Source organism: Artemia franciscana, chromosome 1 (genome assembly GCF_032884065.1).
Source record: "Artemia franciscana chromosome 1, ASM3288406v1, whole genome shotgun sequence".
Lineage (NCBI taxonomy): Eukaryota > Metazoa > Arthropoda > Branchiopoda > Anostraca > Artemiidae > Artemia > Artemia franciscana.
Genome location: NC_088863.1, coordinates 59,715,081 through 59,727,949, shown reverse-complemented (window position 1 = coordinate 59,727,949; position 12,869 = coordinate 59,715,081). Strand labels below are relative to the sequence as shown.

General features: G+C 34.1%; 1 protein-coding gene across 1 annotated transcript in view; it reads left to right on the top strand.

Annotated features, from left to right (window-relative positions):
* The window catches only part of LOC136032097 (vang-like protein 2), a 148,093-nt gene extending 135,639 nt beyond the window's left edge, over positions 1 to 12,454 (top strand). The window contains exon 10 of the mRNA XM_065712243.1: positions 10,521 to 12,454. Within this exon, the coding sequence (XP_065568315.1) occupies positions 10,521 to 10,739 (219 nt within the window). The 3' untranslated portion in view covers positions 10,740 to 12,454. The remainder of the gene's footprint in view (positions 1 to 10,520) is intronic.
* The last annotated feature ends 415 nt before the right edge of the window (positions 12,455 to 12,869 follow it).

Genomic DNA, 12,869 nt, shown 5'->3' with positions numbered 1-12,869 from the left:
CCTCTTAGTAAGACAGATGGGGCAAGAATCGAGAAAATGCAACGGTTGTTCACCAAACCCATACCAAATCTGAAACATCTAATGTACCACCCCATAATAACAAGACTACGTTTGCCTTGTCTTCACTTCCAATGTAACAGAACTTATTTAAAATACACATTGTATATCATTCAGAAAATTGATAATACCATTCCATGTCACTCATTCATTTTCTTAAAATACAATAGTATGCGTCAAGACTGACCAAGAATTTTGAAACATCTAATGTACCACCCCATAATAACAAGACTACGTTTGCCTTGTCTTCACTTCCAATGTAACAGAACTTATTTAAAATACACGTTGTATATCATTCAGAAAATTGATAATACCATTCCATGTCACTCATTCATTTTCTTAAAATACAATAGTATGCGTCAAGACTGACCAAGAATTTACCAACAATGTTAATAAAGGGAATAGGACAGAACTCTTCATCTGGCTGGGTGTGGCAGACTTGTACCAGAATTCTGTTGGAAACAGTTGCGATTATTATGGCTCAGTCTGCCAAATGTAGATTAGCCCCTGTGAAGTTTTACACAAAAGACTATGGGAGTGGATACTGGTACTAGTATCGAAAAGAAAAGCCACCAGGACCATCTAGCGTTTGGCACAGTTATTTGACGTAACGGGTTTCTTACTTATGTTATCAGGCTTTTTAAAATGCAGTGGAGAGTAAAGAAAGTTAAATTTTGTCCTCTGTAGGACTATCAGCTTGAAGTCAACTAGCCTACGTAACCTGCCAAGATTTTCCAAAGGTAACCAAGGCCTACTTCGTGCAGTTCTGGCCTCTCTTGCGCCACGTTCAAAATCTTTTTAGTGCCCTCCCCCGTCCCCCACAAAATTTTCAGGCCAAATTTTAAGAAAATTTTTATTTTATTAATAAAATTTTTTTCATTTTATCAGTTAATTTATAATTCATTTTTCAATTATTTTTGATTTGTTATTTAAATTATTTAACTATTAATTTTTTTTCAATTTTGTAATTATTATTATTTAATAATTTTTTAGTTATTTTTATTTTACTAATTAATTTACTACTTTTTTTAATGAAATCAACAGACAAAAGTCTGTAATAGGTGCTGGTAGTTTTTAATCCCTGTCTTCTCATTATAAATGACTGCAGATTTTTGTTCCATAGGTCTTATCAAGGTCCATTTTGAAATTTTTTGATTATATTGGTTGTTCTTGTGACTTACGTCATAACGTGTATCTTAGCTTTGTTTCGAATTGGTATTATGTTTTGTGTGACAAGCTTTGTGAAGCTCACCGCGTTTGACATTAATAAATAAATTTTTAATTGAAATTTCTTCATTTCCTTATAAAGGTGAAAAAATCACCGAGTGCAATGACCCTCGAGTTGAACCGTCACATCTAGTAATAATTGTATATTTATGGCTCCTATAAGCAAATTGGCTCCTAAACGGTCAGATTATATTTGCAGGCTATGAAGTCCTGAAAAAGAAGAAAAAGATCAATAAATTTTCCCTGAAATTCAAAACAATACTGTTTCTTATTTTATCACAAATTTGAGTGTTTCCTGATACCTCCTAGGAAAACATACTTCCAGTAAATCGGAAACTAACTTTGAATATTTTGTTGCGTTCAACTCCTTAACCAACAAAAATTAATTACTTAGGAGTAGGTATTTGGCAAATGTTGCATTTTCTTTGATGCTTTAAAACCGTAAGAGAAACCAGCTTTTTTGTTATTTTAAAGTAGTGAAACACAGCAGAAAATAAGAATATTCATTGAGATAAATAGCATTATAGATATAATTTATTATAAAATTAGTAAGAAAATAAATGTCAAAAATATCCATATTTCCTGTATGCAATTCTCAAAACCAAAAAGTCAGTGAAAGATCCTCAGGAAATAACTGTTAGGCTACAAAACTATAATAGGTACCTAGCTAATCTAGCTATATTTTTTTTTTTTTTTTTTTTTTTCTGGTCATAAGCCGGTATAACTAGTGATTATGTTAGTAATTTCAGACTATTTTTAATGAATAATTCAGTTATTGGCTATGCTTGCGCAGAAAGTTTCGGTGCTGGGGTGAACATTTAGAGGGGAATCTGCGACTATGTTGGGGCACATTAACTCTGCAGACAGGGGTGACTGGAGACTTAATAGACCATCGAAACTGTCTAAGGACCTTCTTGAATTTTTCAAAGGAAACAATAAAAAAAGATATTGTAAAAAGCGGAGAAACCAAATGTTGTAAAACATAAAGAAGGTATGATATTATAGAAACAGTGCAATAACATTTTATAGAAACACCCGACGAGATTTTTTCTTTGGTTATTTTAGCAAAGATAATAAACACCTTAGATACACACAGACATTATTCATTTAGATTATTCAGGATAACCACAGAGATAAATTTACAAAAGTTGACCGTATCGGTGGGAACAATCAGGTCATTTTTTTTTCGCACTTAGGCGATAGACTTTGTCCTATGTTGGCAAAAAAAAAAGAAAAGAAAAAAAGACGAGACATCAGTGCTACCCATGCAAAAGAGCGATTTTTCTTTGTTGTTCAAGCCAGGGGACTCTAGGTTTCTTTAGAGGGTTTTTGACAGAGGTGATCATAATGGTATAATTTTGTTTCGATCCAATGGTATTTTTAGGGGTTTAAGGTAAGAGAAATAATAACAATTAAGAAGTTAATTAACTGAAGGCAAAATTATTAAGATAACATAATACAAACATTAAATATAGTAAGATTGAAAAATTGAGAGATAGATAATGCATGACAAAACTTGGCAGAATTAGGGGATACCATGAAATTGGGATTGCTTTATTTACTTTATTGAGTTGCAAAATTACTAGTGGTGATTATTTACTTTGGTGACAGTGAAGTTGAAAAAAATAAGGAGTAGGTCATCACTACTCGATTAAGTTCCCTTTATATTGAAAAACTCTTGAGACTAGTGACATCAACGGAGATGGGGGGTCGTGAATTTTTGTGTCTTTATGAAAATACATTGAAAAGGCTTCTCCTCCATCCAAATTTTGAAGAAAGCATAATTTTGTATCTTTATTAAAAAAATCCAAAAAAATCTTTCTCTCCTCCCCCCCCCCGTAAATGCTGTGATTTGCCGCCACTGGTTGGTACCTACAAAAAAGTATTTACTAATATTACTAATATAATAATATTACTAATAACTCGTCACTTGATTTACAAATCAACAAAAAGGGGTACTTTTGTATTATACCAAACACACTCAAGAAGTGAAGTTAGGTTAATCATAATGAAATGTACCAAAACATGATGAAAATACAATACTTTAGTTCATAAAATAATATAATTTGGGCTATATATTTGCACATCAGGGGGGAGGGTGAAGTAACTTAACCTTACCCTATGTTCATTGCATTCTGTCACCCTTCAATTGTCTTTGTTGCTATGAAACCGGTTTTCTGAGATCTTACATTCAGCGATATTCTCGACTGTGTTTGGTATAATACATAAGTACCCAAAAATCCTCCCTTTGGTACCTAATATTTGTCTCCTCTACGAACTTCTAAAAAAAAAAAAAAAATAAGAACAAAATTTTATAAAAAGTGTAGATAATCTGCTTTTGCCGGGAGCGCACGTACAATGTAGAATCCAGCTCTTTAAAACAGCGGTAGATATAAGCTTATAATTTACCATGTATTACTGCTATATATAGAACAGTCTTGGAGTAGTGCTAAGTTATTATATTAATTATGATAGCTTGAATGATCTTCTGTTGCATTTCAAATCACTGAGCAGCTGTTCTCTTTGCATAGTTTTTTTTTCTCCTCCGCAAAAATATTACTCATTGAGATTCTATCTTTGAAAAATCAGACATATTGTCATTTAAAAGAAATCGAAGTATGCCAACATCTAGGATGAGGTACAACAATGTTACGTCTCTTAGTTACGGTCTTATGGGATTCTTTTTGCTTAATAAAAGAAATAAGGTCGCCAACTTGTCTGGGAAGGTGGAATAGCATAAAAAGTGACGCATTCTGTTCGTATATAATCCTGCTGATTTATTATCAGAAGCTTCTGTTTGTTAATTATGTGAAAGATTGTCTAGCTGTAACTGGCTATAAAAATCTTACCCAAGATATTTATGTGATATGCATATAATTTAAAGGTTACAGCTGAATATTTTAATATTTTCCATTGTGAAGGGCTGATAAAATGAGCATTAAGACAGATCATAATCAGGGTGGTGAGGAGTTAGGGCGGACTTTTCCTCCCCTAGCTAGATTTAAAAATATCATTTTTTGGCATTTTCATGAATTTTTGTACGACAAAGTTTCCCTCCTCCCTGTATTTTGAAAACAATACTTTTTAGGTTCTTCATTAAAAATATTAAAACAAAACTACCAAAAAACGCCCTCTATACTTTTAAAAATTGGCATTCTAATCAGAATTCAACTTCTAAAAGCGACTAGGAAATTTTTGATGATAATTTCAAAGGTAAAATTTCAGATGATATGTCATCATCTGAACCTCTCAGTTTGACTTCAAATATTGATAAAACGAATCCAGCTTGGGAGTTGACGCTTTCGTTTATAAAATCCAACGTTAAATATAATAATTCATTTCATCGTATCTTTATAAGTAAAATAGACCTACATTAAGTATTAACGGAATTCTAACTCGTAACCGATAAAATGAACGATTAGATAGGTCATAATTTGAGTTCTACTCAGTGTAACGACGGAGAATGTAAGAGTTTGTTTAAAATTTCGAATTCTTAAAAGTGTGTCTTATAATTTAGTTTGTAATCAGCAATTTTATCTATAAGTTGTTTTAATATTAAAAATGTACTAAACATCAAACTGGAAAATTTGGGACATCCTTAAAAAGATGAAGTTTCTTATAATATGTCCTCTCATCTGATCATCATCAGTCAGACTTCAAATAGCGGTAAGAAAAATTTAGTTTGACAGGTGCACGCTTTTCATTTAAAACTCTGACACTGAATATAATGATTTATTTAATCTTAATCTTTATTCAAGTTCAATAAATATATATCAAACACATTTTATTTGCAATGTAAATTTAATTTGTGGCTTCGATAAATTTGTGGTTGCTTTTGGAAGTTCAATAATAATGCAACCCAAAAGGGTAAAAGACTGCGAGACTGAATATGCTGAAGCTTAGCCATTGCGAAAGTTCGTAACCAATGTGTTTTTTTTTTTTTTTTTTTTTTTTTTTCAAATCATTTTCAAGGAAAAACGATATGAAAAACTACAGCTTTAAAACACAAAGACAAAAATCTTAATAAGACCTTAGAACCACATATTCCCCCAGAGACACCCAGAATATTGAGGAGGAGCCCTAAATAATTTATCATGTTTTGTTGCAATGATGACCTCCAATTCTGCTTTAATAAAGGTGTGCATGTTGTGTAAATGGCTCTGGTAGTTCCGGTGCAGTATTTTTTGGGGTCTTGAGGAGCTGGAAGGAACAAGTTTAGCACTCTGGTGTCTTGACGTAACAATCGCAACCCTCATACATGGCGATAATAATTGTAGCTATTTTCCCAGGATTACCATAGTGGATCAGGATCTTTCATCAATCTGTCGCAGAATTTCATGATCTAAGGGGTTAAAGACCTTCTTGACGGCGACAAAGATTCTATATTGCCTATCTTTCAGTGTCATTCTGTGCTTTCTTCTGTTCAAATTTTAAGTTGAAATAATGGTTGTGCATGAGAGGCTTAGTCGGAAGTTTTACTGTTCAACCCACGGGAATTGGTCGAGTTGGGCTCGGATCCTCTCTATAAACCCTGCCCTCAGATCCCAAAGAGGCTCAGTAGGATAAAATGAGAGATTTTATTGCCTGGTATTGATAGTCGATTTCTACTCTGCCATTGCATGGTGGCTGCGTCACCATTCTCGAACATCCTGGTGATTGTGCAGTGCTTCCAGTCCAACAAGTACTATGGCCGTTGTCTGGCTCCAAGTGAAGAGCATCGACAAAAGAGAGATTCAGGAGGATATTTATGCTTTAATAATCTCTGTAGATATGCAATATAGTTCAATTATGATATGCTTAACGAGTATGGGGCTAGGTAATAAGCTAGTTAAGGTCTGAGAACCATTTGAAGTGGTGGCACAGTTCGCTGCTTCCAGGATGTGACTCGCAGAATGTAGATCCCTGCTGATATGTAAGGTGAAGATGAGGTGTCTGAAATGTCAGGTTCGTCTTCTGGAGGTGGCCAGTTCAATAAATATTCGAATTGTTTTATGCATACTTCATTGACATCAATCTTCTCGAGTAGCATCATCTCCTGTTGATTTTTAAGCAGTCCGTCTTTATTTGTCGGTTGCATTCCTGCGATGTCATTTGCGATTGTGTACACTGCCGAAGAGACTTTTTTTGTGGCTGTTTCTACCTGAAGGGCTTTACACTCTATAAAAATCTCCGTGTATCAGCTCGAACGTTTTTCTTGACAGCTTTATGAAGGGCTCAGTACTGCTGATTTTCGAAAACAAGACGACCAGCAACCTGTTGTGGGGGGATAAACGCTTTCATCTTTTTTCTTTTCTCTATTAGACGACACGTTTGTTCTGACAGCCACTTGTCTTTTGGGCTCCTAGGGTAGCCCATAGTTGACTAAACTGTTTTTTGCTTCTTAATGATATCCTATAGTGTTTCGCTTTCAGCTTTTTCTGGTACGGATAAGGCTTCGAATCTGTTGTATAGCTCCATTGTAAAAACTGGTTTTGTCACACCATCTTGGAGTTTATCAGAGTTCAAAACAGGGTTAGGAACTGCCTTTTGTTGCATATCTTTTTCAGCTTTATGTAAAATTTTGTAATAACATTATGAATTTGTCTGTCTGCTCTTGTGTAGACTCAAACATCTTGCTGGCTCGATTGCTATTTTTCTTGTTGGGCAACGATAAACCTGATTTGAAACCCCCCCCCCCTATTTGGTAAAATTGACGAGCATTTGTGCACATTTCTGTAAGGAAACAGAAACAGCTATTACCAGGTCGTTCGTAAGGGCAAAATTAATCAGAAGCTCGCCATTATGGCTTTTTTGCCCAGGTCATGCTGGCCAAGAGCATGTGGAAAGAAGGATCGATTATTCTCTACTTTGGTGTTAAAGTCTAAGTGGAAGTACTCAACGTCATGACTTGGTGTATTTTTGGCAACGGCTTGAAGTGATCTATATGACTAGTCTGTTTCGTGGTCAGTGACTTCATTTGTTGGGGCGTAACAAACAGCAACTGACAGCTTAGCTTTGTTCTTATAGACCTTGCATTTAATATTCTTGCGTATATAGGTGTGTATTTCTCGAGCAACTTTTAGAATGCTATGGCACCATCATAGCAACTCCGGCTTTTCGCTTATTTTTTGTTCCGCTGTATATGCAAGGATGATCGACATCTAGCTTCTTTATTCCTGACCTGGGATCGGGATGGGTTTTTTTTCTGAAGCAGGAGGATCAGAATATTATTTGGGGGAGAGAAATTTCAATTCCAACAATTATTCTGAAATAAGATGTAGCATTTCTCATTGTCCTTTTTTATATTAATTTCTCTGTATGACGGAAAAGTTGAGTAATTTTCGTAGTTATTTACTGTATTGAAAATATAAGTTTATTTTTTGGGACTTTTTTGGGTGAATATCTTGCGATTAATTAAATCGACCGAGTCCAATATGTATTGCCGTTACTTTAACATAGGCGGATTCATTCATGCTACATTTGACTGATATGGTGTTCATTACTTTTAATCGGCTTTTAATGACTTAATTATTTTTACCCCATTGATACTCGCCAGTTGGTATATGCATTTTATTTTTCTTGGTAGGTTCCTTGGCTATTTCTTAAACTCATGAAAATCGGAAAATATGTATTTGTGTATCGAATTTGCTATCTTTGAGGATTTATTTTGCAAAATGGAATTTTAGTTAATATGAAAATTTCCTGCTTGAGGAGGGAGGAGGGCTTAAGACCTCCGCTAATTTCTTGTACATGGGTCCTGGCGCTACCTATTGGCTATCTGATATCTCATGTGAACTTCGAACAGCATAAAAAACAAATGAGCGAATGGAAAGTTGAATTCGCAGATAATAGCATAGACCTGTGGTTCCCAACCAATTTTGGACCACGCCCCAACTATGCATTTTTAAAATCCTGATGTAATATTTAAATTTTGTCATTCAAAATTCAGGAGCTATATTTTTTTTTGGGGGGGGGGAAGGGGTAGGCATAATTTTATGAATGAAAAATATTGTCTGAATACAGCATCTTTTATGCCATATATGACATCATTGCAATGATATCATGGATTTTTTTTACTCTTTAAATGCTTGAATGTGACGTAATTCACATGAATTTTTCGTCAAGATTAAGGCTCTAAAGTATTGTCACCCAAAGGGTGCATCTCCTGCCCACGGACCACCAAAATATTGCCACGCCCCTCTGGTGAGGCGGTGCGCCCCACGTTGGAAATCACGGATATAGACGGTCCAAATAACTAATAAAATTGTTGGTTCTTCTGATATTCAAATCTTTTTAACTAATTCAAAGCTTTGGGGGATTTTTGTCCCGGACAACCTAAGTACCAAGGATATCGAAATGAAAAAGTGGTTTTTGTCCGCTTGACCGCTCTTAAGTCTATTCATGCATTAGAACCGCGTTCTCTCTTTCTTGCTCTTTCTGTGTTCTTTCTTTCTTTCGAAACTACGAAGTATTTTGAGCAACAGCAAATTTTCTTTAGTTCTGTCATTTTGAACCTTTAAGATAAATAAGTAAACTAATTAGTGAAAATTGACATTTTTCTTCCGTAAAAATTCAAACGTTTACAATATGTTGATTCCCAAGTATGACTATGCCTTGAAAGGAAAGCTACTCGATTTGAAGACCTTGGGTGTCATAGATTTTAGGTTGGTTTTCATCATTATTCATCCATGTTTGCTTTTTTTTTAAGTTAGTGCCTGCTACCACCAAAAAGTGCATTACTGCACTTGGAGGTTGTTTTTCTCTTTTTTTCTGAATTCCCGACTTTTCCTAATTTTTAAAGTATATTTGGTTTTATTGCCATCAGCCTTGGTACTTTAACGGGCTTTCGTCACATGAAATTAAAGAGGCATGTTCTGTTTTTATATTGCAGGACTAAAAAACGTACAGCTTACATTTTAAAACAGCAAAGACGTTTCACGAAGAGGTTGTAATATGTATGTGAATTGGCATTAGTTACGTTATTGATAAAATGTGTAGGTCGAAGGAGTGTTTTTTTTTTTTTTTTTTTTTTTTTTTTTTTTTTTTTACAGAACTGACTTCACTTGCTGAAGATTATTGATAATGTTTTTAAGTTTTTCTTCTTCATGCTCTTAAGTGCTCAAATGATAATCGAAATCAATGAGCAGTTAATAATAGCTGCTGTGACGAACAGCTTATTAATTTCTTTTCTCTTTCATCAGGAGCTAAATCAAATTGTTCTGTAAAAAAAACTAGCAGGGTCATATCTTATGATTGGTTTCAATGAAGCTAATAACTTTCAGCAAGAGCTTTCACAAAGGGGAGGGCCCTGTAAGTCTTATGGTAAACGGGGGCCTTTTCTAAAAAAAAAAAAAAAAAAAAAAAAAAAAAAAAAAAAAAAACCTAGGCCTTACTTTAAATGGGTTTAAATAATAGTTCCAGAGATTATTGCTTTCATGTATATTATAAGAGTCCTTTATAATTCATGCACCGAAATGTATAATTAATTCATCCGGCTCTTCTTGAGTAATCACAGACCTTGAAACCACAGTTCTGATTCAAAACCTTATCCAATTTGATCTAGTGAAGCATTCACAGTACGGAAGACATTAAGTAACCTAAGTAATCATCTTTGGTCATATGAAGGAAAAAAAGTTAGAACACTTAACATTTTGAAGACCCATTTTTTTCTACAAAGAACTTCCTGAACAAGCCTAGGCCTACTTATCAAGATCCTGAAATAACCTTCTAAGTGGGCATCATTTCTGGTCATGGGACTGAAACCCTCCCAAATCATTTGGGCCTGTTCTTCCTTCTCGTAATTTGAGATTTTCACGATTTCTCTACGTGAAAAATGTCACATGGCACATTTTATTATCAATCATCAAACTCCCGATCGTCCCTCTGTTGTACTACTTTTCAAATGGAATTTGTGCAGCATCTACTTTAATGTGTGTTGATTCTGGGAAATACGGTAACTTATCACTAAACAGACAAATAAATTCTAGGCTCTTAAGTTTGCAGAATATTTCTTAATGAAAAATAATTAGAAGAAAATACCACAAGTTCTTCCATCACCTATTCAATAGAAAAATTTATAATGCCTTTTGTGCTGTTTTTTTTTCCGAAAATTGAGCCTCCTCCATAGAACGTGAGTTCCTTTATACAAACCTTGAAGCCTCGAGTTCAAAAATCATATGATCTATTTTGAGTTGACATAACACAGCAATTATATTATAAAATTAGAATTTTTCCCAAAGTTTTTCTTTTTTTTTTAGAATGATCGGGAACATGTTCCTGTCCACACTTGGTCATTAATTTGTGACGTTCTTCTTTCCCGAGGAATTGAAGACGGGACCGTTTTTCAACTAAGACAGAATGAAGTATCCCTCTTATGCCGCGTCTCTCGGCTTCCCCACTACAACATTACAGAAGAAGTTATTGATCCAAAGACCAATAAGTTCGTGCTGAGATTGAGTTCCGACACTTCCGTTTAAATCTGGTGAAATTAATACTCCTGGAAATACCGTTTTGTTCCCCTATTCTTGTAATCATCCTAATAACAGAGGAAGGGATTTCAAGTTTACGGAGAAAGATTTCAGGATGTGAAAATACTAATACTTTTGGTTCGTGAATCTGCCAAAGTGGAGTACAGCTAGCATGATTATTGCAAGCTCACGAACTTAAAATTCAGTGCAAAGGAAAGACAGTGTTTGTGATTTAAATGGATCAGAACAGTTGTATTTTCTTTAGTAGTTTATTTTTGTGTTTTCTGGAATTAGCTTGAATACTGGTCAAGTACCTCTATCGCTGACGTAGCAATATCCAAGTCGTTAACATTAAACACAAGAAATTATGCAGCTTTTTTTCTATTCCCCATAGTTCAGTTTTTCTTTTGGGAAAGACAGAATCCGCAAAAATTGTATCATCAAAATCATATTTTAGCCTGTAATTTTGTTCGTCTTTTTTTTCTTTTGTTTTTAAGAAAATTGACTGAAAATTTGACCTTGGTGATTCAAAAACTGTTATCTACGATTTTTTTTATGTAGAACTTGTATTTATAGTCCCACTCCTTAAAATCAGAAAGCACAATCGATGTTCATATCTAAAACGGCTTCTGAGATAATTAGTGGTTACATTTTTTCCTGATTAATTTTTTATTTCATTTCCGTAGTCTTTTCATTCTTCACTCACAGAAATGATTTGAATTTCTGATATGGAAATTAAATAAAGTTGGAGCCAATTTTCCGGAATCAAGTGGAAATGACAGTGAGCACTGAAAATGATCCATATATTATCATAAAGGCCAAGATATACTAAAGAAAACTGACCTGTTTTTCTAGATACTTAAATTATGCAGGCTTGTCTTAGTTTTGGCAAGTTTTTTCATAAACTAAGTTTCAGCTAGGGGGGGGGGGGGCAAACTTGGATCTGGAGGGGGCATTCCTTCTCCTCTTGCCCCATCGCTGCCCCTGTCAATTGGTCCCTAGTAAAGAAAAAAATTTCACACTTCTATGAGTTTTTCTCCCTGCCTATGTATAATTTATTTTAGGTTATTTACCAGCTAATGAGTCACCACAAGCGAATCTTTTTTCTCAGGCAATACACTTTGTCTCAGTGCTCTCTCCTTAAAAAACAAAGAAAAGAAAAATCAGTTGGAAAACTAAAATGTAGCAAGTACAAAAATGTAAGCCAGCATAAAAATTCGTGGTGGTAGGATTTATTGTTATTTCTCCATAGCTATGTCTTTACCCACCTTTCTAAAACGTCCCATTTTTTTTATTATTCAATCGTTCAATCATAGGATATTAAGACCTAGCTGTATAATTAGAAATACCTGCTACACATAGTTTTGCATTTCAAAGTATCTTCAACCTTACGCTCGTACAAGTGTGTACCTTGCAAAATTAATTAGTTTTCTGGGTTATTATTTAAAATGAACCTTCATTATTTGATATGGAATTATAATATAGTAGAAGTTAACATGCTGGGATTAAAACTGAAGTACTGATTCTTATTCTTAAATGGACGGGTAAAACGTTATGGACGCCACATGTTTTTTATTCTTACATCCAAGATAGATGGATTAAATATCGTATACCCTTTGTTCTATCGATAGTGTTGAGGTCAGTTAAGTACCCTTCTCCCCTAACTTTAGAAAATACCTTTGGGAAGGTATTCTTATTGAAAAATCCCTGTTTGGTATTTTGTTAAAAAAAAAAAAAAACTGAAAAAATTTACAATTTGAACCGTCTAGATTTGAAAAATATTGGTTGCCCCCCTCCCTACTCTTTATATTTTTGTGAACTTACACCACTGATCAGTATGTTAAAATTTTCTTTATTAAGTGATTTATGCCCAGAGAAGTTTTTTTTTTCTTCAAAAACAGTTAGTACACATAGAAGTTGAGATTATTTTTTGAAAGAATATCACCCTCTTTTATATTTTAACGTATATTCCATAGGTTATTTAAAACTAATCTGATAAACCACTACGTGAAATATCAGTCAACTATAGCACTTTCTACCATCTAGCATACACATGCCTAGTTAGTGTTCAAATAAATTATTGGTAATTGAGTAGTATACAAAGGGATATGTTTATTTTTACAGGTTTGGAGATTCAAA